We start from the raw sequence: 25,051 nt of genomic DNA, 5'->3' as shown, positions 1-25,051 counted from the left end.
GGAAGGGAGAAAAGAAGGAAGGGACGGAGGAAAGAAGGAAGGAAGGGAGAAAAGAAGGAAGGAAGGAAGGGATAAAAGAAGGAAGGAAGGGAGAAAAGAAGGGAGGAAGAGAGAAAGGAAGGAAGGAAGGAAGGAAGGAAAAAAAGAATGAAGGAAAGAAAGAATGAAGGAAAGAAAGGAGAAAACAAGGAAAGAATGTATGAGGGGAGAAAAGAAAGAAGTAAAGGAGTAAAGAAGGAAGGAAGGGATGAAAGAAGGAAGGAAGGAATAAAAGAAGGAAAGAAAGAAGGAAGGAAGGGAGAAAAGAAGGAAGGGAGAAAAGAAGGAAGGAAGGAAATAAGGAAGGAAGGGAGAAAAGAAGGAAGGAACGGAGAAAGGAAGGAAGGAAGGAAGGGATAAAAGAAGGAAGGAAGGGAGAAAAGAAGGAAGGAAGGAAGGAAGGGAGAAAAGAAGGAAGGAATGGAGAAAAGAAGGGAGGAAGAGAGAAAGGAAGGAAGGAAGGAAGGAAAAAAAGAATGAAGGAAAGAAAGGAGAAAAGAAGGAAAGAATGTACGAGGGGAGAAAAGAAAGAAGTAAAGGAGTAAAGAAGGAAGGAAGGGATGAAAGAAGGAAGGAAGGAAGAAAAGAAGGAACAGGAGAATTAGTTCATTTTGACCCAAAGACAGTACAAGGGTTAAACCAATTCCTATCAGACATCCAGCCCTACCTGCTGCTCCCAGTTCAACTGTTCTGGTCTGCCCTCATGTTTAGGCCATCATGGAGGAAATCTCCAGTTTTGAGGACCGTCTCACCAGCTTGAATCAGAAGGGAGAAGGTCTCGTCGCCAGCTGTACGGACCAAGTTCAGGTTAAGATCAGTCAGCAGGTCCAGGCTCACCAGCAGGGAACCAGAGACAGCTACTCTGCTATTTCCAACACTGCCCAACGTGTGAGTTACCAAACACATCAGAGCCTTTCCTGTTTGTCTGAAAGCTTCCCAGAGATTATTTTGGTTAATATTGGTGTTGTTGAACAGGTGTACCAGAGTCTGGACCGGGAGCTGCAGAAACACGTGAGCCACCAGGACACTCTGCAGCAGTGTCAGACCTGGCTCCTCACCGTCCAGGAGGAGCTGCAGCTCAACGACCAGGGGCCGTCCGGCCTGCAGGAGGCGCTCAAGCAGGTATTGATCCCTGCACAGTTACAATTGTTGAAATTTCATGAATTAGTAGACTATAGTATTCTACAAATTATGTTTAAAATAAAAAACTTTACCAATCAACATTCAGAAAAGATTTGAAAAAAGAGAAAGCAAGTATAACTTAAAAGGAACAGAGATTTTAAAAAAAAAAACAGATTCAGGACTAAATTGATGGAACGTTGTGTTTCTGTGAAAGGAATCAGTTTATGGAACAATCTGAATAAAGAAAACAAAGAATCCAAATCAAACATTACATTCAAAAGAACAATTAAAGCCAATATGTTAAGTAAATATAATGAAATATGTTAGTTAAGTTTGATTGACATACCCATAGACGGCGGTAATCTTATTTTTTTTTTTGTTGCAAAATTTGCAAACGATTCCAAGCAATTGAAACACTTCTGAACAAGAACCGGTTCTTGATTCCCATCCCTACTGCCCAGCCTCTGCTGGATTATTATCCCGCTTATTTTCCTATGATTTATTGTGATGAATGACTTTTGCACGCACAGGTGAAGCACTACCGAGCCCTGCAGGAGCAGGCGAGTACGTACCTGGACCTGGTGTGTTCTGTCTGCGACCTGTCCGACGACGCCGTGAGAGTAGCGGCTGCCGAGGTCCAGCAGATCAAACTCACGGTCAGCATCACTTCTACCTCCTTCATGTGACGATAAAAGACCAATTTCAAGTGCATACAATTAAAGGTTTTGGTTTTACGTGCCGGTGCAGATAGAAGAAAGGATGTCCAGCGCGCAGCAGCTTTCGGAGGGATGGAGAGAGATCAAGGAGCAGAAACAAGACCTGACCAGTTTGTTCCAGGACATGGAGCAGCAGCTTCTCAGTCTCTCCCGGCGACCGGCGGAGCTGGAGACCAAGATCGCTCAAAACATGCTCGTACAAGCCAAAGTGGGTACCGCCGTCACTACAGTTACTGCTAGGGATGTCCCGATCAAATGATCCCATTCATTTGATTTTGAGCATCTGCCGATACCAAGTCCCAATCTGATTTCATAACACATTAAAATAATGAACAAATGCAAAATAAACAGATCCAGGTAGTCCCCTACTTTTATTTTATTTACCTTATTTTATGATTTTGCACTTAAACAGTGAAGTAATAATAGTGCAACTATTAACTAGTAAAAATTTAGCTAGCAAACTAGCAAATTTAAACATAAATTTGAATTAAATAAGAACTGCAGCTCAACTTAAAATACCCAGAAGGCATGTAAACTAATAAGCAAATAAAAGTGGAATAGTATAAAGTAATGCCAGTAATGTGCTTTTTAGACTGTACTCTTACTTCTTACTGTCTTTTCTGGCTTAAAGAATAAAACGTTGGTGTTTGAAGGACCTACAGTCTTCCTCTCGGTAGCAGGGTGTCCATCACGCTTGTCTCTTTGATGCGCTGATCAAAATAATGAGCATAATATATATATGTATATATATGTGTGTGTGTATATATATATATATATATATATATATATATATATATCCGAGGCAGGAGAAAAATACAAATAATATTTTAGAGGAGGAAGATTTTTTTTTCATTATGCACTTCGAGAAAAAAGTCGAAATGTCGAGATTAATGTTGAAGTACAATTTCGAGAAAAAAGTCGAAATGTCGAGAAAAATGTCGAGATTAATGTTGAAGTATAATTTCGAGAAAAAAGTCGAAATGTCGAGAAAAAAGGCGAAATTTCGACTTTATTCACGAAATTTCGTCTTTTTTCTCGAAATTGTATTCAAACATTAATCACGACATTACGACTTTTTTCTCGAAGTACACAATAAAAAAAAATCTTCCACTCTCCAATTTTTTTTCTCTTGCATGGCCCTAATACTCTTCCGTAGATACCTGATCGGGATGCAACGTCCGATTTATTTACTTACTTTTTTTTAAAACTTTGTTTATTAAGATTTTCAATTTTTTATAAAGACAGGTACAAAAAAACTAAGACAAAAAACAAGATTATGGTCACCATCTAGGTAGAGGCAGAACATACATGAACTACAATATAACATGGTATGTACAATAAAGGAAGTGATACCCTCAACAAAATGTAAAGTCAGAGCACAGAGCATGATAACAACAAAACAAACAAGAAAAGAAAAGAAAAGAAAATACTAATAACAAGTAGGCACTATCACACATGACGCATGGAGATCAGAAGAAATTAAGCTTGGTGGTTTTTTAAATTGGTAGGCAGGATTCAATGATTATGGGAGCAACGTCCGATTTCCATCAAGTCTGAAACAACGTGATCGGATCGGGACATCCCTAGTTACTGCCATCCCTAAAATGAGCCGTGTACCGGTACATTTTCTCTGCATTAATGTTTGAACTGCAGCCTAATCCAGCGTGCTCGGACCCAGTTCTGAAAGCGTGTAGGAAGCCGGTTCGGTGCAGTGTTTGGGAATACTCAGGCGTGCTCTGCTTGTTTCTCAGGAATGCTGCCAGCAGCTGCAGTCCAAGCAGAACATCCTCACCAGGATGACGGAGACGGTGAGCCGGCTGACCGGCGGCCAGGAGTCTCCCGAACACGCAGATCTGGACCGGCTGAACCAGTCCTGGCTGGATCTGTGTCAGCAGGCCGACAAGCTGCAGGGCCAGAGGGACGGGGACCTGCAGAGGGCCAGAGAATACCACGACTGCATCGCCGCCGTGGAGCTGCTGTTCGAGCAGGTGTCCAAGGTGTGGGACAACCTGGCCAGGTGCGTTGGTACACCCTCGATTGCAGATGTAGGGCCCTACGAAATCCCTTTTATTTTTTCCCGAATTCCGTTTTATTTTCCCCAAAATTCCATTTTATTTTCCCACAAATTACGTTAAATTTTTCCCCAAATTACGTTTTATTTTTCCCCAAATTACGTTTTATTTTTTCCCAATTTCAGTTTTATTTTTCACCAAATTCCGTTTTATTTTTTACCAAATTCCATTTCATTTTTTCCAAAATTCCATTTTATTTTTTCCCAAATTACGTTAAATTGTTCCCCAAATTACGTTTTATTTTCCCCCAAATTACTTTTTATTTTTCCCAAAATTTTATTTAATTTTTCTCCAAATATCATTTCATTTTTTCCCAAATTCCATTTCATTTTTTCACTAATTCAGTTTTATTTTTCCCCAAATTCCGTTTTATTTTTCACCAAATTCCATTTCATTTTTCCCAAATTCCATTTTATTTTTCCCCAAATTACGTAAAATTTTTCCCCAAATTACGTTTTATTTTCCCCCAAATTACGTTTTATTTTTTCCCAAATTCAGTTTTATTTTTCCCCAAATTCTGTTTTATTTTTCACCAAATTCCATTTCATTTTTTCCCAAATTCCATTTTATTTTTTCCCAAATTCCATTTTATTTTTTCTCTAAATTCCGTTTTATTTTTCCCAAAATTAAATTTTATTTTTCTCCAAATTCTGTTTTATTTTTCCCCAAATTCCGTTTTATTTTTGTCCCAATTCCATTTTATTTTTTCCGAAATTACGTATTATTTTCCCCCAAATGACGTTTTATTTTTCCCCAAATTCCCTTTTATTTTTTCCCAAATTACATTTCATTTTTCCCCAAATTACGTTTTTTACGTTTAAATTTTTTGGAATTCCATTTTATTTCATTTTTTACTTTTTATTTTTATTTTACCACCGAATAAAACGTGTTTGTAATGTTAATGTATTAAAATAAAGACTACTTCGATGGAAATTAACATATTTATTGAGGCAACATAATATTGCACTTTGCCTCGATAGTTGGAAGTGGAATGCTTCTCAATATTCTCAGTAAAAACAAATAACATTACATACAAAAAAAAAATAAAGTGCTCAATTAGCTTTTAAAATCTTTTTTTAAATAATTGTATAATTTTCCGCGATATTCCATGTTAAAAAGTAGATTCAGTTTTTATTGCTCAATTCTGCGATTCCGTGATCGCGGAAATCATAGGACCCTACAGATGAATTGATCAGTGTGTTGTAGAGCCGCTTTTAACCGTGATTTGCTTTGCGTGGCGCAGAACGGACGCTGAGAGTTCGTCCCAGCATCTGGAGGCGCTGCGTAAACTAGCGGTGACGCTGGAGAAGCAGAAAGGTTCCCTGGACGAGCTGAAGGAGCAGAAGCAGAAGGTGATCCAGCACCTGAACCTGGACGACAGGGAGCTGGTGAAGGAGCAGATCAGCCACTTCGAGCAGCGCTGGTCTCAGATGCAGAACCTGGTGGAGAGGAAGATCCAGGACTCGGTGGTGACGCTGGAGGAGATGGGCCAGGTGATTGATTCATCTGCTGCTTTGGTAATGTCAGCATTTTAAATAAAAACAAGCTGAGGAATGTGGTCAAACTCTGCCAGAAAACAATTGGCATTAGCTTGAATGATCTGGATCATATCTATCAAGCCAGAGCCACTCAGAGGGCAAAGGCCATTTTGACGAACCCTCACCATCCTCTTCATGCTGAGTTTCAGCTTCTCCCGTCTAAGAGAAAGTTCACGTTTCCCTGTAGGGCCAAATCAAACAGATACCTCAAATCATTTAACCATCTGCGGTTACGTTTTTAATCCTTGTACTGTCTTTGGGTCAAAATGACTGAATTCTCCTATCCTTCTTTCCTCCTGCTCTCTCCTTCCTTCTTCCCTTCCTCTTTCCTTCCTTCCTTCCTTCCTTCCTTCCTTCCTTCCTTCCTTCCTTCCTTCCTTCCTTCCTTCCTTCCTTCCTTCCTTCCTTCTTTTTTCCCTTCCTTCTTCCTTTCCTCTTTTCTCCCTTCCTTCCATCCTTCCTTCTTTCCTCCCTTCCTTCTTTTTTTCCTTCTTTCCTTCTTTCCTCCCGCTCTCTCCTTCCTTCTTCCTTTCCTCCTTCCTTCCTTCCTTCCTTCCTTCCTTCCTTCCTTCCTTCCTTCCTTCCTTCCTTCCTTCCTTCCTTCTTTTTCCCTTCCTTCCTTCTTTCCTCCCGCTCTCTCCTTCCTTCTTCCTTTCCTCCTTCCTTCCTTCCTTCCTTCCTTCCTTCCTTCCTTCCTTCCTTCCTTCCTTCCTTCCTTCCTTCTTTCCTCCCTTCCTTCTTTTCTTCCTTCCTTCCTTTCTTCCTTCTTTTTCCCTTCCTTCCTTCTTTCCTCCTGCTCTCTCCTTCCTTCTTCCTTTCCTCTTTTCTCCCTTCCTTCCATCCTTCCTTCTTTCCTCCCTTCCTTCTTTTTTTCCTTCTTTCCTTCTTTCCTCCCGCTCTCTCCTTCCTTCTTCCTTTCCTCCTTCCTTCCTTCCTTCCTTCCTTCCTTCCTTCCTTCCTTCCTTCCTTCCTTCCTTCCTTCCTTCCTTCCTTCCTTCTTTTTCCCTTCCTTCCTTCTTTCCTCCCGCTCTCTCCTTCCTTCTTCCTTTCCTGTTTCCTTCCTTCCTTCTTTTCTCCCTTCCTTCTTTTTTCCCTTCTTTCCTTCCTTCCTTCCATCCTTTCTTCCTTCTTTTTCCTTTCCTTCCTTCTTTCCTCCCGCTCTCTCCTTCCTTCTTCCTTTCCTTCCTTCCTTCCTTCCTTCCTTCCTTCCTTCCTTCCTTCCTTCCTTCCTTCCTTCCTTCTTTTCATTCTTCCTTCCTTCTTTCCTCCCGCTCTCTCCTTCCTTCTTCCTTTCCTTCCCTCCTTCCTTCCTTCCTTCCTTCCTTCCTTCCTTCCTTCCTTCCTTCCTTCCTTCCTTCCTTCCTTCCTTCCTTCCTTCCTTCCTTCCTTCTTTTCATTCTTCCTTCCTTCTTTCCTCCTCCTTCCTTGACCCGAAGACAGCACAAGGGTTAAACAGCCTATAGGAGGAACAATCCACCAGTTTACTGTGATGACTGTATTTACTATATTTATTTTATTTATTGTATTGTGTGTTTTGAAGTGGGATATGTATGTTTTCCTGTTGTTGCAAACCAAATTGCCCTTCGGGGACATTAAAGATGTTCAAATGAAACCAGGTGGAGGCCCGGCTGCGGGAGGCCCGGGACTGGGCGGAGGAGCAGCAGCCGGCCCTGTCGGAGGCCATGAAGATGAGCCCGCCGCCCGAGCTGGCGCAGAGCTTCCTGTTCGACCACCTGAGCATCTGCAGCGAGCTGGAGGCCAAGCAGCTGCTGCTGGGCCAGGCCATGGCCGACTCCGACCGAGTGCTGGCCCGGCTGGGCCTCAGCGAGCGCCAGCACCTGCAGCAGCTCATCTCCCACACGCAGGCAGAGGTGGAGTCCCTGAGCGTCAAGGTGGTGCAGCGGCGGAAGCACCTGAGCAAGGCCTTCACGGAGAGGACGGCGTTCCTGATGGCGGTGGGCCAGTCCATCGGCTGGGTGCAGCAGAACGAGAAGAAGGCCCAGGCGGAGGAGTCCACCGCCCTGCTGCCCGACGACCTGGCCAAGCAGGTGCGTTACGCCCCGGAAAAAGGGAGATAAATCATCACCAGGGTTCCTACGGATGCTTGAAATCCTTAAAAAGTGCTTGAATTTCAATGTTGTGTTTTCAAGGCCTGAAAAGTGCTTGGATTTTAGTTTAAGTGCTTGAAATTATAAGTCTCTGTCTTTCACAAAATTGGGATCAGACTGTATAGTTTAGTTATTACAAGGAGAAATAAAATCAATAAGATGCCCCACCCTGTCTGGTGAAAAGATGCGGCCTGCTCACTCCTCAGGTTAAGGAGGAGACCTGAGCTCAGTGCAGGGCCCTCCCGGGGTTGGTAGAGGATGGCAATGCCCAGGACTGTCAGTAAGTAGGAGCACGGGGTGGTAAAAATGGGAAAAAAACCGGGATAAAAATATTTTTTAAAAATTAAAAAAAAAAAAAAAAAATCAATAAGATGAAACATAACAGCACAATACAATGTACATAAGTGTGATTAAAAAGCGGAAAAAATAATTATGAGTATATAAATATTCCTGTAGATATTTTACCCCAGCGATAAGGTGCTTGAAGAGTTTGAAAATTACCCTTGAAATTGCTTTAAAAGTGCTTGAATTTGACCTTGAAAAATGTTTAGGAACCTTGCATCACGAGAGTGTTGCAGTCTTTCCCAAACGAGAGCATTTACTCAAGTGCAGAACAATATTCACAATAATCACAGTTACAGAGGTTACATAATCATCTGACATTAACAAAACACTCTGAGACATATCTCATTTTGACTAAATGTAAATAATATCTAGTATTAGCTCAAGAACTTACAATGGAGTATTAGGGCCAAACTAAGACAACATTTTTCTTGAAAATGACGAGAATAAAGTCGCAACATTATGAGAATAAAGTCGTAAAATTACGAGAAAAAAGTTGTAATTTTATGACGATATATCGACATATCCACAAATAACTATAAATCAATATATATTAATAGATATAGATACACAAATACTGTACGTATAATCCAACTCAATATATCCGTATACATACCTACATATAAGATATCTATATCCATAATATTCAAAAGTCTATATATTTACATATATTGATAAATGTTCATATCATTTGTATGATTTTTATTATACTTTTAACTTGTCACACAGTTTTTAACTTGTTATCACGGCTCAAAAGACGGAGAACCCAAAAGCACAACACCAAACAGAGTATCAGAGTCCAAGAGGCTTTAATCAGGTCAAACGTAGGCAGGAGTCAAAATCCACGCAGATCAGGCAGACAAATCCAAAGGGAGCAGGCAAAAATAAAAAAAACAGGAATCAGGCAAAGTAGCAGGCAGGCAGAAACAGACAGACTCAGGAACGCTGGAAAGCTAGGCATGAACCCTAGACAATCTGGCAGCCGGCATGTGGAAGTGGGCCGGTATATAAAGGGGAACTGATGACCATGGAAACCAGGGGCCGGATTCACAAAACATTTTTAAGAAAAAAAATCTTCTTAAGTGTCATTTTTTTCTCAAGTTCAGTCTTAAGAAGAAAAAAGAGAAGAAGTCATATTCTCCAAAAAAGTATTTTCTCAGCTTTCTTCTTAAGTTTCTTCTTAAGAAAAAAACTTAAGAATAATATCACCTTTTTCAGCACATTTTAGACTAGAAGTTTAGACTAGTAGGTCATAGTTTGAGGATATACTTTGTAATTAATTACACAAAGAGCCTGTTAACTGTTTGTTAGCATGTTAGTTAGCGTGGTTAGTTAATTATTATTAATTTTCCCCAATAGTATTTTTTTTCAACACATTAATCTCATCTACCATAACATTGAAAAGTTCCTGCATCTCTTTTTCTCCTTCTCCATGTTTAGTGAGTGACTGACGGTTAAGACGCAAACTATCTGTATAAATGTTGTTTGTTGGTGCGTGCAATGCAATAACATATTTTAAGAAGTTCTTAAGTAGGAAAAATAAGAAATTCGTAAGAAAGGACAGTTCTTAAGACGGTTCTTAAGAAAATATTGAGGAATTGCACTTAAGAACTTTCTTAAGAACATATTGGTGAATCCGGCCCCTGGTGTGGAGATGGGCGGGGAAGCACAGGTGAGGGGAATGAGTAGATTGTCTGGCTGATGAGGGTGGCAGGATCTGGAATGACAGGAGAGTGAGTGATCATGTAAAAAAACATATCCCCAACTGAGAAACCATGACACTTGTATCAGATGAGAATATAACACTTTGAACTTGTCACACACTGTTTTTAACTTGTAGCAGATGAGAATATAACACGTTTAACTTGTCACAGGTGCGCACCTGCCGGAACATCCAGAGCAGCCTGAAGGCGTACCAGAGCGAGCTGACGTCGCTGTGGTCCCAGGGCCGCGACCTGATGAGGGACGCCAGCGACGAGGAGCGGAACGAGATCCTCACCAAGCTGCAGGAGCTGCAGAACATCTTCGACCGGACGCTGCACCGCTGCGGCCAGAAGCTCCAGGAGCTGGAGAAGGTGCTGGTCTCCAGGAAGTACTTCAAGATGGACCTAGAGAAGATATGCCAGTGGTTGAAGCAAGCCGACATCGTCACCTTCCCCGAGATAAATCTGATGGTGGGCGACGGCGAGCTGGAGGCGCAGCTGCTGAAGTACCAGCAGATAATCGAGCAGGCCATCGACTACGAGAACCTCCTGCTGGTGGTGCAGAGAAACGGCCAGGAAATCCTGCCCACGCTGAACGAGGTGGACCACTGCTTCCTGGACGAGAAGCTCAACTCGCTGCCGCAGCAGTACAACGGCATCCTGGCGCTGGCCAAGGAGAAGCGGGAGAAGATCCAGCAGGCCATCCTGGCCAGGAACGAGTACACCTCCTTCATCGACGTCACGCACAAGGCGCTGACGGAGCTGGAGGAGCAGTTCAACGGCCTGGAGGCGCAGCCCGCCGGCCTGCAGACGGAGGAGGTGCTCAGCCTGCAGGGCGACTACAAGGCCATCCAGGCCGACCTGAGCCACCTGGGGCTGGCGGTGAGCGAGCTCAACCAGAAGAAGGAAGGGTTCCGCAGCACGGGGCAGCCGTGGCGGCCCGAGGAGATGACCCAGCTCGCCAGCCTGTACAACGGGCTGAAGCGGCTGGTGGAGCAGAAGGTGGAGCACCTGGACGAGACCCTGGAGTCCTTCGAGGACCACAAGGCCATGGCCATGCAGATGGACTCGGAGCTGAAGGCCACCAAGGAGCAGCTGGTGAAGGTGAACGCCGAGACCCAGTCGGCCGAGGAGCGGCTGAAGAACTACCACGCCCTGGCCGGGAGTCTGCAGAGCGCCAACTCACACCTGTCCAGGCTGATGGAGCAGATGGACACGCTGGCGCCCCGCGTGGACCGGGCGGCCCACGACGCCTCCAAGGAGCAGGTGGTGCTGTGGCAGGAGGAGCTGCGCTCGCTGCAGTCGGCGGTGGGCGACCTGATTGAGGAGTGCGAGAACCGCTTCATCCAGAGCAAGGACTTCGAGACGGAGATGGAGAAGACGCTGGGCTGGCTGCAGCAGGTCCGGGACGAGCTGGACTGCGCCGTGATCGTGGACGTCCGGGTGGAGAAGGTGCAGGAGGAGATCCGGAAGCAGCAGATCATGCAGGAGGAGGTGCAGTCCAGGCTGAGGATCGTGGCGGCGCTCAGCAGCATGGAGAAGCAGGAGTTCCTCAGCGCCAACGAGCTGGTGCCGGTTCACCTGGACACCCGGCTGGAGGAGATGGCCAAGCTGCAGGCCGACGTCCAGAAGGCTCTGACCGGCAAACAGGTATGTCCACCTCACACCTCACACTTCATAATCTGACTTATCACTGGGCCTGCAGAGTATAGACTTCAATATACTGAAATCCCTCGTTTTTCGCGGGGGTTACGTTCCAAAAATAAGCTGTGATAAGTGAAATCCGCGAAGTAGCAACCTTTTTCTTTTTTACAGTTATTATACAAGGCTTCAAATTGCGGAGATCAGTACATCAGTACAGTAGGACAAATTGTGACTTGCGGGTATTTCACTGCTCTAATCTGTAGCGTCTTTTTCTTCTAAAGCCGCGGTGCAGGTGTGTTTTTTCGAGAGAAGAACATAGTTATGGGTAGTTGTAGGGCTGTGCGATTAATCGATTTTAAATCTAAATCGGATTTATTAATCAAGACGATGTTAAAAAAAGGAAAATCGGAAAATGGATTTTCCTTTTTTGCAGCTGGCTGCATTACAGACGGAGATCGTCTAGTCATCTTTGTTTGGTCAAGAAAATTGTAAATGTTGTCACTTTACTAAACTCAAGGAGGATTTACAGAATCTTTCAATTGCACTTCATTCCCAATAGGGAAATTTGTTTGCTATTGCTATTGCTTTTCTTTAAAAATAAAGAAACAATTTATTCCATTGTCTTTTGTAGTTTTACCAAAAGAATCCAAATCGAAAATCGGGTTTTCAGAGAAAAAAATCGGGATTTTATTTTTGTCAAAAATCGCCCAGCCCTAGGTCGTTGTTGTCACTCTTTTTTCTTCTGGGCAAAAAGATTCTTATAAACCGACATGCCGTCATGGATTATATCTGAGACTGTAATGAACGATTCATCAAAGGCTCCCATTCTTGAGCTGCTGCTGAAGCTCATTAGCCGTTCTCAGCTTGTTGCTAAGCAACCACAGGAAGTGATAAAGCGCAGACTATTTAGTTAATGCAAATCCGCAAAGCAGCGAGACGTGAAAGGTGAACCGCGTTATAGCGAGGGATTACTGTATCGCAGACGTCATATTCTGTCATCGACGTATCGCCACAAACACGTGGGTCACCAAAACAAGCAGTTCAAACTTTGCAGAATGAGACTGAAACTGCAACCTCCTCACATTCCAACAAAAAGCCCCCAAAAACAGTCATCGACAGTAAGTCATCACTTTAAATCTTCAGACGCTTCAGAACTTGGTGGCCGATCCGGTTCTCGATGCACCTGAAGGGGCTCGTCCCGTCGTCCTGTTGCTCATTAACTCAACTCAACTCAAACTTTAGTTATAGAGCAGTTTAAAATATCCGAGGTTGACCAAAGCAGTTTAAAAACAGCTGAATAAATATATAATACAAAGATAAAATAAGAATAAGATGAGTACAACTAGGCCTGCAGCGATGCGTCGATGGCGAAAATATCATCGTCATATTATGTCGTTGACGCATCGCCACAAACACCGGGAGCACCAAAACTGCGACCTCCTCACAGCCAACAAAGTTCTGCAAAAAGTCCAAAAAAATCAGCTCTAAGTCATGAAAAGAATGTGAATACTTTATATTTAGTCCCAAACACCTTTTGGAGTGGATACCAGACCAGCACCCTAGACATGTTGGAGCGTCTAAATAATAATAATAATATTTACAAAATATAATAAGCAAAATAATTGCAAAAACGAACATCAGATGATCAAATTATGGTCTGCATCAGCTCCTACATTTGATGTTTTCTGGTCATAACTCAGTTTACCAGCATTAAAAAAGTTAGCAAAAAATAAAGTGCCACCGGAAAATTATTCCTACCAAAAACCTGTTTTTTTTTTGATCCATCCACCATTAAAAGATTCCTTTATCTTTATGTAATAAAAATATTGAATTTAGTGTGAAACAGAGTACTGTTTTATCCAAATATGTTTTTTTTTACGTATTATATTTCGATAATATGCGATGCATTTTTTTTATCTTTTGTAACTTTTTACAGTAGAGATTTTTGTTGGACTGTAAGAGTAAACAACTTTTTATTTTGTATAATTTCATTCTATATTTTTATTTTTCTGTGCAAAACTGTTGTTTAATAAACTATATTTTTTAGGATTTTTTTATATTTTTTTGATACATTATGGTTTTTATTAATGGAATAACAGAAAAATAATCGTTAGATTAGTCGACTTATTGATAAAATAATTGCCCGATTAATCGTTTTTAGAATAATCGTTTACCCCCAGCCCTCCTAATCTCTGATGTAGTAATTGATGATGGGTTTTGCTGGGTTCAGATAACTCTAGAGGAAGCGCTGGTGCTGTGCCAGAAGTACCACTTCAGGATGCAGTCGGCGTGCGAGTGGCTGGAGGACGCCGTGTCGTTCCTGCAGCAGGCCGGCCTGGGCGTGGACGTGGAGAACTACGAGGAGTGTCTGCGGCAGCAGGCCGGCATCATGGCCACGGAGCAGGAGTTCCTCCTGCACCTGGAGGAGCTGCAGGCGCTGCTGCCGTCGCTGGAGACGCTGGTCAACCCCACGGCCCGCGAGCAGCTGCGGCTGAGCGTGGAGTCGGCCAAACACCGCGGCGTGGAGGTGCGGGACCAGCTGCAGTGTCACCAGGACGTCCTGCACAGGTGAGAGGGACGGGTCACGGGTCACGTGACAGCGATGCTCCCGCTTCACCGTCAGCTTTAGGGATGGGAATTGATACGATTTTTCTTATTCCGATTCCATTTTCGATTCTGTTTAACGATTCAATTCTTTATGGATTCTCTTATCGATACTCATTTGGAAAAAAGGAGAACAAACAGGCCGATTAGCATTAAGGGTGTAACGATACACTAATCTCACGATACGGTACGATACACGATATTGAGGTCACGATAACGATACGATATTATAGCAGTATTTTTTTAACAACCTTTAAGGAGGAACATATGACTAGAAAAAATTGTCTTTTATTTGAAATACACAAAATACAAAACAATGCTGTAGGGCTGAAACGATTCCTCGAATAATTCGATTACAAAACATTATCGAGGAATTTTCTTTGCCTCGAGGAATCGTTTAATTTTGCAGCTCAAAGCAGGTATTTCACCCGGAGTACATTTAATGCATTTCAATCCACGCTATATTCTTCTGGTCCGTTCTCCTATATGTTCCCCCTCTAACCCGGTACATACATAGGTTCCTCTAACCTATACTTTAACTTAAAACTTAACTAGCACTTAAAATGTGCTTGCAACACGTGGGAAAAACACCTAACCTTTTAAGTTATGTGTGTTATCAGATGTAATGGTATTTTTAGGTTAGAAATAAGAACATTTCTTGGTAAGATCCTTAGTTTTTTGAGTGAAGGCAGTGAATTTGTTCAGGGTTTTTAAATGCACAGCCATGAACCTACTGGATTATATAAGTTAGTCTTAGTAATATAAATTAACATCTAACATCTTATGCATATTTATAATTGCCCTTTAACTAAACAAAAATATTTTTTATCCGATTACTCGATTAATCGATGGAATTTTCAGTAGAATACTCGATTACTAAAATATTCGATAGCTGCAGCCCTACAATGCTGTGCGTTTGCCTATTGTTACAGTTTGTAATGCTTTGTAACTGTTTAAGTTTTAAAGAGAAAGCCAGGCCAACCATTTTCCACAAACTGAACTAAAAGTAAATGTCAGGTTTGCATTATGATCTTCAGTTTCATACAAGTACAAATATTTTGCCACAAACTGAATAGTTTCTCTCATGTATGACTTGACTTTTTTCTTTTCCAGAAATGTAACAACTAAAATAAAATAAATAAATAAAATTAAATAAATAAACTATGAAAAGTCCCAAACTCCAAATGCAACATGACTGTTATTTATCTTGTGACAGACCTAAGAGCTTCACCTGCTCCAGCCTGAGGCCGTAAGGTGAACCCCGTTATCGTTTCATCCTCCCACCTTTGGGGACGACACAATCTTTACATCATGAAAAAGATTGATTCATGTTCACCCTAGAAGTAAAAGTTCGGAGCTCAAAACCCCGAGTCCCGTGATGGGACCGCAAAATGGTACTAGTTTCTTCTGAGCGTAGTCAGATTTTGGTCCGCGGGTCGAGGTCGTCACGTGATCCCGCTGCACCAATAGGATGTTACTAGTAAACACAATATATTAATATTAATAACCCAATATCGCGCTACAGTTTGTCACCTCTACGACACGTGTCGTGACGTTTTTGTATCGCGAAATTTCGTGGCACGATATATTGTTACACTCCTAATTAGCATCAACTTTGTTTTATATCTTTGAACAAAAAAATACAAGTTTGGCCGCTGCTAGGTTGAGAAGATTCAATCCGGACTCCAGATCAAATACACTACATTCATTAAAAGTTATTGCATGCTGTGTATGCAAATGCTTTTGCATGTTGCTAGTGTTTCCTCCCTTTGTTAAAATGTCCATATTGCACGTATTGCAAGTCGCCCTGTTGTCATCCTTTTTGGTAAAATGTAACCAAACTTTCTAGCGTTTATGCCGCTTTGTCGTCATGTTTTACGCAACCTGTGTGGTGACGTCATTCGCGCCCACTGGAATTGATAAGGTAGTCGTTTGCAAAAAAGGCAAACAATTCCAAGGAATTTAAACACTGGGAACACTGGGTTTTCTAATCCCATCCCTATATCAGTGTATAGCTGTGTATATCTTCAGTTTCTTATTTCACCATGGATCAAACTTTGGGAAGCCTTCTTTATATTTCGGCATTATTTCCGCATAGATAAGAGTGAGTTTGATGCTCCTTAACAAGGTTGGTCCGCGGATCAACAGCAACCATCGGCGAGTCCTTGCTCCCGGTCTGCGGTGAGCAGCACTTTTGGTCATAATGTTTAAACTGTGTTTTGTGATTAATAAGCACCTGTTTTAATTATTTTGCGTTGCATCGATGTAGCAAATAAAATAGTTTGGACCATCCAGCTCTTCAACCATCACTTACGTGTTTCATATGAGCAGAGTTCAGGTAAAAATGGCAGTTAAATCAGCAAAATTGTTTGCTTGATGAAATATATTAATTCCTGATAAAATAAGTGTTTTAGTGCACCATCTGCATTGAGGCTTCTCGCTTCGGGAATCCCGGTCTGTGATTGGACGCTGCCTCGGCGTCCCTGCTGCTCATTTGCATAAAGTTGAGATTTTTCAACTTAAAATTGACACTCCGGACGCCTCCAGCGCTCCCAACGCCTCTCGCAGCGCGCTTTCTTTTTTTTTATTATTCAGAATCACACGAGCATTACAGCAACATAACACAAGCATACCAACATTATATCTCTACTGCGATCCATTGTTCTTTTTTTTCTTTTTCTTGCAAACAGAAAAAAGAACAAAAACATAAACATGGGGTGTTTTCATTCAGATAAAGAGAGAAAAAAAAAACTTTACGTAAAGACAAATGGGTAAATGAAATACATCTCAAACAAAAGCAGGGCGTCTCAGGGAAATATAACTTTTCCAATCTTCCCAGATTGCTTCAAATTTGGATTGTTGCAGCCTCATAGAGAACGTTACCCTCTTTTTTTTTTTTTTTTTTTCACATTATGCAATTTCACGTTGAATTATAACATATAAAGAGTATAACTCAAATAAAAAACAAAACAAAAAGCACAACACATTATAACCAGCCAGGGGGGATGAAATTATAACAGAAAGCCAAAACATTTACATACATTTATGGTTTTGATTGCTTTTGAATTGGTAGAAAACTTAATAGAGTCCAGATACTGATTTAATTCACAATGAAAAGTAAAAAAAGAGGGTTTTTTGTGTAAGAATTTGGATTTGTGGATGTGGAATTTTGCAAGGATAATCAACAAATTAATAATAAATGTTTCTTTTGGCTTTGTTCTAATCATAACATGGTCAAAAACACCAAACAACACATCCTTCCAAAATAATTTGAAATCAGTTTCAATTTTTTCAGACACAAAATTACACTTATCACTCCAAAAATTTTGAACAATGGGGCACAGCCAGAATATAGAGAACGTTATCCTCTCCATTACAAAGATATCGTAAATTATGTCGTACCAATCATCTAATGAAGGAGCATCTGACTTAAGCCACTTCTTGGTAATAGCTTTTCGCAGCTACACTTAGGCAAACCAGAGCGCTTTCGTATAAAATGAATGGCAGCCGGACGCCTGTGGCGCTTTCAGTTTGAATCCAGGGTAACACGTGACCTGTTTGTCCTGCAGCTGCGTGGCTCAGTGGAAGCAGTTCCAGGAGGCCAGGCAGACCGTCATCGAGCTGATGAACGAGGCTGAGAAGAAGCTCACCGAGTTCTCCACGGCGAAGGCGGGAACGGGCCAGGAGGCCGAGGAGAAGCTACGCGGTCAACGGGTACCACATCCTGCACGGCACCGTGTTTCCCCCGGTGAACCCTGATCCTAGCGGTCGTCTCATCTAACCACCGCTCTCCTTTCAGTCGCTGGTGTCGCTGGTGAGCGGCTTCCAGGAGAAGCTGAGCGGCCTGGAGGAGCAGGCGGCGCAGCTGGAGCTGGTGGGCAGCGACGCCAGCAAGGCCACCATCAGCCGCTCCATGACCACGGTGTGGCAGCGCTGGACGCGGCTGCGCAGCGTGGCGCGAGGACAGGAGCGCGTCCTGGAGGACACGGCGCAGGAGTGGAGGACTTTCAGGGAGAAGGTACAGGAGATATGTAATGTACTTTTTATTGCAGACCATTAGGCGCACCGTTTTATAAGGCGCATGATAAAACATATATAAAGCAAAACAAAACAATCTGGTAACTTTATTCAATTAATTCACAATAATTCAGGATATCGTTCAGTTGTAACTAAAACAGAAACATAAACTTACGTTTTAAATCATTGGTCATTAAATCATTAGTGTGAGGTTGGAACAACGTTGTATTCCAACATTTGATTATAATTAGATTATGATATAGATTTGAAAATTGGGTTTAATATAAAAGCCTAACGTTGACATCTAATTACAGTAAGGTAACGTTGACTAGATGTTGCCAGCGCTACATAATTAGCAACCTGACAGTGTCTGACGTTGCAACCCTTATCCTACCAATGAATGATTTTAACGTGTTTGAACGGTCGACCATCAATCAAGCAGAGCGGCTTTTTACCAAAATCACTAAAACATGTTAACAGATTTTTTTAACCACATTAAACTGGTTTGAGGTCATTAAGAACAACAAAATTCATACATAAGGCATCCCGGATTATAGGGTGCATTGTCGATTTTGGGGAAAATTTAAGGATTTTAAGTGTCTTTATAATGCGGAAAATAAAGTAATGTACTTTATTTATAAAGCACTTTTCAACAGCCTTTCAGTGTGCCAAAGTGCTTTACACCAAGTAATTAAAAGGAAGATAAATAAAATAAAAGTCTCATCACCCTACTGGGTGTTAAAACTAAAAATAGGTTTTTAGTCTAGATTTAAAATGCTGAAGTCAGAAATAAGCCCCATCTCGGCGGGGAGCACATTCCAGAGCCCAGTGTTTATATTCTGAACTCGAGACTTCCAGCAAAAGTTGATTAGTTGACCTCAGCGTTCCACTGAGATTACGGACAGTTAAAGGCTCAGATAAATACAAGGGAGCGAGGCCGTTAAAGCAGCACTATGTAACTTTTCCACCTTAATCTAATATTTCATCATCATCATTGTGATGGTACATCAACTTCCAGCAGGTTTAATGAACCTCTGTCATGGTCTGAGGGGTCTGTATCGCCTTCACTGGCACTATGTAACTTTGAGGTGGATGGTAGGAAAGAAAGCGGGAGAGTAACAAGCTAAATGCCCGGACAAAAAAAAAAAAAAAAAAAATTCCCGGACAAGAATAAACATTGGCCCGGGGTTCACTCGCTGGCGTGAGCTGAAAGACGAGGAGGGATGTCCGACAAGAGAGACAGAATTGTTATGATACAAATGTAAATGTAGTATTTTGTTAGTAAGTATGTTGGACTACTAGTTTATGACGAAGTCCCTCTAAAAAACGTGACAGGAAAAAGTTGCAGGAGAAACGCTGAAACAGGACCGGGGGGCGGGGGTGACTTCACTAATAAAACCAAGTTGAACTTAGTGATTTTCAACTTCGTCATATTATATTGTTTAGCCAAAAATAGATACATTACCTCTTCACTATCCATCCTGCAAACGACCGCTGAAAACAGAAAAGTAGTTTTGAAAGTCCGTCCTGTCTTATTTCATTCACTATCAAAACAAATGCAGCGACGGGGACAGGAGTTTTTCGGCAGTACGCGCTGGTGCTCATGGGAAATGTAGTGTTCTTTCTGGTAAAGCACTACCGCTTTGGTCCAAAGGAGCCGCCAAACTCAACAAAAGCTGAAAGTTACATTGTGCTGCTTTAAGAGCTTTAAAAAACGGAAATCAAAAGTTTAAGATAACTTCTTTAAAAGACAGGAAGCCAATGGAGGAAGTTAAGGACAGGAATGATGTGCACACGTCTGTTAGTGTTGGTTAAAAGACGGCAGCAGCAGCATTTTGCGCAAGTTGAAGGTGATTTAGAGAAGACTGAAATGTAGAAATGTAGCTCTGCAGTTACTATTTCTGTATTTTACGTAGATGGTGAAGGTCCGAGCCGTCTCTGATGAGCTCCAGAGTCGTTTCCCCGACAGCGCCATAGAAAAGGCGTCCAAAGCCACGTTGCAGTCCCTGCTGGACCAGCACGAGGTGCTGAGCCAGGACCTGGAGCGGGAACTGTCCTCCCTGGCGCTGCTGCGCCAGTACGCCCTCAGCCTGCTGCACGACGTGGAGGTGCCGTCGCCCACCAACGACCAGGAGGAGCTGCCCAGCCTGAAGGAGATCCGGGCCGTCCAGGACCAGATGGAAAGGTAGGAGGCCGAGCCGCTCCAGGTTCTGCTTTAACCCTTCATGCAGAGGTGTCTTCAGTATTCACATTCATTACTCAGGTAGAAGTATAGATACTAGAGTTTAAAAATACTCCTGTAGAAGTTGAAGTATCAACTCAAGCTTTTTACTCAAGTAAAAGTATAAAAGTACTGGGTTCAAAACTACTTAAAGTATAAAAGTAAAAGTAATGTAAGGGGGAAAAAAGCCATTGAAAATGAATGTATCTTAGTATAATGCAAATATATTAAAGAACCATATATGTGAACTATTGAGCATTAACATGTGTTAATATAAATATATTAAAGAACCATATATGTGTACTATTGAGCATTAACATGTGTTAATATAAATATATTAAAGAAGCATATATGTGTACTATTGAGCATTAACATGTGTTTCAGAGAGCAGGAGATATGATGACTAGTTGCCTATAAGTATTGTAATGGTGCAAAAAGTCAAACTTCAGAGGCATGTTATCATTTATCCTAACCTTTATTGGAATGTACATCCAAGTTTAGTTGCAGGAATCTGAGGGAACGGATGTAAGAACAAAACTGGACAAGAACATCTGAAACAACCACAACCAAATTCACTCTATCCGGATGGAGCAATTTAACTGGATAGTTTTTATTAAAGGCTGAAATGAAATAGAGTAACGAGGCTGTTTTTAAAATGTAAGGAGTAAAAAGTACAGATAATTGTGTGAAAATGTAAGGAGTAAAAGTAAAAAGTCGTCTGAAAAATAATTACTCCAGTGAAGTATAGATAACCAAAATTTGTACTTAAGTAAGGTAACAAAGTATTTGTACTTTGTTACTTGACACCTCTGCCTTCATGACCCACCATAGAGCAAGTCCATAAGCAGATTTCTACATGTCTGCATGTTAACCTGCCATTTTATGGAGTATTTTTATTTGCTATGCATCAAAACAACCCATATAAGCCAATCTTTAATAATCTGCATGTTAAAAGTCCATACAAACTAAATAAATTGCTAAAAAGTACACATATTTACACATATTTTTCTAAATACAGAAATCCTATAGTTGGATCCCTAAAAATTGTCAATGGAAAAAGTAACATAAGCCTTTCAAACCACAGGAAATTCATACTTTAGTTTTTGAGATATCATGTTATATATCGTGTTTAGATATCGCGTCTTTATCTGGCGTTGAGATCAGCTCCAAAACTTCGCTTACAGTAAATCGTTTCACAATACGTGTCTGTGTGGGCTTGTATAGTGTGTGTGGGTTGTCGCTGAGTAATCTTTCGTGAAAATCTCTGATTAAAAATCACAAACAAGAGAGCAAATTCATACCGACTAGTTTCCCGGGGGAATGACGTCAGCTCCCCTTTTGCGGGAAGTGGCCTGAAAAAATCCAACCTGACGACACGCTGACAACGTGATGATGTATCAACATACGACGAGCTGTGAACACGTACCGGATCTATAAATAAACCGCAATGTCAATTATGAAGATTTCCGCAATTTTACTGGATCATTATGTGATTTTTTCCAAAACGATTTAATGGATTAAAACTCTGGGACACTAAATGCAGGATATGTAAGTGAAACTCTTCCTGTTTAACATTCAGAAAGAAGTATTGCTCTTTTATTTGGTTGTAATCAGTGGCGGAGCCAGAAAAGAGACATTGGGTGTGCATCAGCAAAGACTGGGTGTGCCAAATTTATTTTCAACAAAACTGGATGTTACACCTTCACAAACATTCAAAAGCATGTATATCCAGCTTTATTAACAGTACAAAACCTATCCACACGTTGTGTGTGCTCTCATCAGTAATAAAAAACATATCCATGTTTGAGAGTACATGTGACGTGCTCTCAAATAAAATCAATAATATATAATACGTATAATAATATATATAATATAATAATAAGTAATAAAATAAGCACACTTTATGTGTGCCTAATGAAGCGGACATAGTGAAATATAACACTCATGCACTCGGTTGCAGGTGCCGCAACACATCGCCTGACGGAAGATTTTACATGTGGAAATAAGATTTTTTTATTTTGAACATCATGATTACATACCAATAGAATACAACATGTTAGTAAAACTATAACAAAAAAAAGATCTGTGGGTGGCACCGACACACCCGTGGCTACGCCACTGGTTGTAATTCTACATAAGTTTTGAAAATATGCAATATGCAAACGGGAGCTCTGGCGCTCCGGCTGGTCACAAAGGGTTAAAACAAAAACAAAAGACTTGAGGAGTTGAGGTGAATGGGTTTTCCCGTCGGCCCTCCAGCCTCCTGACGCAGTCCCGGACCAAGCGGGCTCAGACGGCCCAGGAGCTGAGGGAGCGGGAGGACGTGGAGAAGGAGCTCAGCGTGGTGAAGGCCTGGATCCAGGAGACCCGGGAGCTGCTGCTCAACCCCACGCCGGACATCGACTCCCTGCTGCAGGAGCTGGAGGTATCTAGTCCAGCTGAAATGGGGCGTTCACGTCTGAGGTGGACTGAACTAACGCCTGTCCTCGTTCTGAGTTTAGATCCTGCACGGGGATGTGATCACGTACCGCCAGAACGTGGACAAACTGGCGGAGCAGCAGCAGAGCAAGTACCTGGACCTGTACACCATCCTCCCCTCGGAGATCTCCATGCAGCTGGCCGAGGTCTCTCTGGCGCTGGGCGCCATCGAGGATCAGGTACGTCTGCAGGGATCGCAGCGTTTCCATCAGCCTGGGCCGATGAGTTCTCACCGTTTTATCATCCATGTTCCAGGTTCTCTCCAAGGAGAGGGAAAATCAGAAAACCAGAGAAATAAAGGAGGACTTCAGCTCCAGGATCCACGACATGTCGGAGAAGCTGAAGGCGATCTCCAATAAATTCAGGGAGAAATCTCCTGATGTGGATCATGCCAAAGAAGAGGTGAAGGTAGGCTCTCTATTTCTACCTCTGCATGCTTGACTATGTCTTTTCTTGACTTTGAAGTAGACTTGTAGTCAAGATAAGACGCCTAAACCGAGACCAAGACACTACCAAGACCAGAGAGTATCAAGACCGAGACAAGACCAAGACTAGTTCAGCTCAAGACCGAGACCAAAAACAAACCCAGTAATGTCCTGATCCTGCGTGATTGTATTCCATCATCCTGGTTCAGCTAGTTTCCATATGAGCTTGTTTTCAACTGCAGCTCAATAACACAGAGAAGTGGATGATGATGTTGAACTAACTATAAATGTTTCCATCCATCAGCTGAGATCAGATATGTGTGGCGACTGCACTACCGCTATTTCTACACTATTGGAGGATTGACTCCAGTGCTTTTAAGGATTGACACGACTACTAACTAGTCCCAAAGTCCTCTAGCAGAATAACCAGCTCCAACACCCCCCTCCACCTCAGAAAAGGAAGGAATAGTAAATATTACTGATTTAAATTGGACTGAATTTGGAGATGAAACCTGAATTTTAAATATTAAAGATACAATTATCGACTTGAAACTGCATTAATTACCATTATAGTAATCAGCTTTGGGTCAAAATGACCTAATTCTCCTGTTCCTTCTTTCCTCCTGCTCTCTCCTTCCTTCCTTCTTTTCTCCCTTCCTTCCTTCTTTTCTCCCTTCCTTCCTTCTTTTTTCCCTTCCTTCTTTCCTCCCTTCTTTCCTTCCTTCCTTCTTTTCTCCCTTCCTTCCTTCTTTTTTCCCTTCCTTCCTTCCTTCCTTCTTTTCTCCCTTCCTTCCTTCTTTCCTCCCTTCTTTCCTTCCTTCCTTCTTTTCTCCCTTCCTTCCTTCCTTTCTCCCTTCCTTCCTTCTTTTCTCCCTTCCTTCCTTCTTTTTTCCCTTCCTTCCTTCCTTCCTTCTTTTCTCCCTTCCTTCCTTCTTTCCTCCCTTCTTTCCTTCCTTCCTTCTTTTCTCCCTTCCTTCCTTCTTTTCTCCCTTCTTTCCTTCTTTTTTCCCTTCCTTCCTTCTTTCCTCCCTTCTTTCCTTCCTTCCTTCTTTTCTCCCTTCCTTCCTTCCTTTCTCCCTTCCTTCTTTTTTCCCTTCCTTCCTTCTTTCCTCCCTTCTTTCCTTCCTTCCTTCTTTCCTCCCTTCTTTCCTCCCTTCCTTCCTTTCTCCCTTCCTTCCTTCTTTCCGCCCTTCTTTCCTTCCTTCCTTCTTTTCATTCTTCCTTCCTTCCTTCTTTCCTCCCTTCTTCCCTTCCTTCCTTCCCTGACCCGAAGACAGCACAAGGCTTAAATCAGATAGAAAATACAAATAGTTTACAGAACTGTACATGAACCAGAGGAATAACTGCTGATCACCAGATTCTGTCACCTTGGTGCAACGGACTCTCAGTTTTCACATGGCTTTTATTTCAGAGTCTGCTGGACGACCTGGACTCCTGCGGCCGCAGCCTCTCGGAGCTGGACGTCGGCGTGCAGGAGTTCGGTCGCAGGAACCCGCTGCTGGCCAAGCAGCTCAGCGACGCCATCAGCAAGCTGTCGGAGATGCATCACCACACGTCGCGGCTGGCGGACTGCAGGAACAACTGGCTCAAGAAGGTGGGCTTGTTCTGCTCTTCGTCATGCTGCACATCTTTAACAAGAGCCGACGCTTACATGTGTCTTATCTGGGCTCTTCAGGCCGTCTGCTACTTAGACGAGTATAATGAGATGCTGGACTTCATTGTGAGGTGGTCTGAGAAAGCCAAGAGCCTGGTGAGGGCAAACATCATCTGGAACTCCACCGTCCACCTCCAGGAGCAGATACGGATGTACCAGGTCAGAGGGGGGCACTGGGATCAATACACCTCTTCATTTTCTTTGAGGAGTTATGTCTGTGGACATGAAGTTTCAAACAAGTTTCAAAAAATGATCTGGTCCAGACTTTAATCCTTTCAAGATTCAAGATTCTTTATTGTCATTGTTCATATTTCATAACGAAATTAACACCCAAAATGTTTATTTGAAGTGTTAATTATATATTGAAA

General features: G+C 42.2%; 1 protein-coding gene across 1 annotated transcript in view; it reads left to right on the top strand.

The window, feature by feature from the left end:
- The window catches only part of syne1b (spectrin repeat containing, nuclear envelope 1b), a 191,224-nt gene that overhangs the window by 96,987 nt on the left and 69,186 nt on the right, over positions 1 to 25,051 (top strand). Inside the window, exons 68-83 of the mRNA XM_061743971.1 lie at positions 751 to 1,161; positions 1,692 to 1,817; positions 1,909 to 2,085; positions 3,629 to 3,894; positions 5,193 to 5,442; positions 7,104 to 7,535; positions 9,812 to 11,290; positions 13,515 to 13,852; positions 17,458 to 17,602; positions 17,688 to 17,906; positions 19,822 to 20,090; positions 22,386 to 22,551; positions 22,628 to 22,783; positions 22,860 to 23,012; positions 24,441 to 24,623; positions 24,705 to 24,842. Of these exons, the coding sequence (XP_061599955.1) occupies positions 751 to 1,161; positions 1,692 to 1,817; positions 1,909 to 2,085; positions 3,629 to 3,894; positions 5,193 to 5,442; positions 7,104 to 7,535; positions 9,812 to 11,290; positions 13,515 to 13,852; positions 17,458 to 17,602; positions 17,688 to 17,906; positions 19,822 to 20,090; positions 22,386 to 22,551; positions 22,628 to 22,783; positions 22,860 to 23,012; positions 24,441 to 24,623; positions 24,705 to 24,842 (4,908 nt within the window). The remainder of the gene's footprint in view (positions 1 to 750; positions 1,162 to 1,691; positions 1,818 to 1,908; positions 2,086 to 3,628; positions 3,895 to 5,192; positions 5,443 to 7,103; positions 7,536 to 9,811; positions 11,291 to 13,514; positions 13,853 to 17,457; positions 17,603 to 17,687; positions 17,907 to 19,821; positions 20,091 to 22,385; positions 22,552 to 22,627; positions 22,784 to 22,859; positions 23,013 to 24,440; positions 24,624 to 24,704; positions 24,843 to 25,051) is intronic.

Source organism: Cololabis saira, chromosome 16 (genome assembly GCF_033807715.1).
Source record: "Cololabis saira isolate AMF1-May2022 chromosome 16, fColSai1.1, whole genome shotgun sequence".
In the NCBI taxonomy this organism is placed as follows: Eukaryota; Metazoa; Chordata; class Actinopteri; order Beloniformes; family Belonidae; genus Cololabis; species Cololabis saira.
The sequence above is the reverse complement of the archived record's forward strand: the minus strand, read 5'-3'. Positions and strand labels throughout refer to the sequence as shown.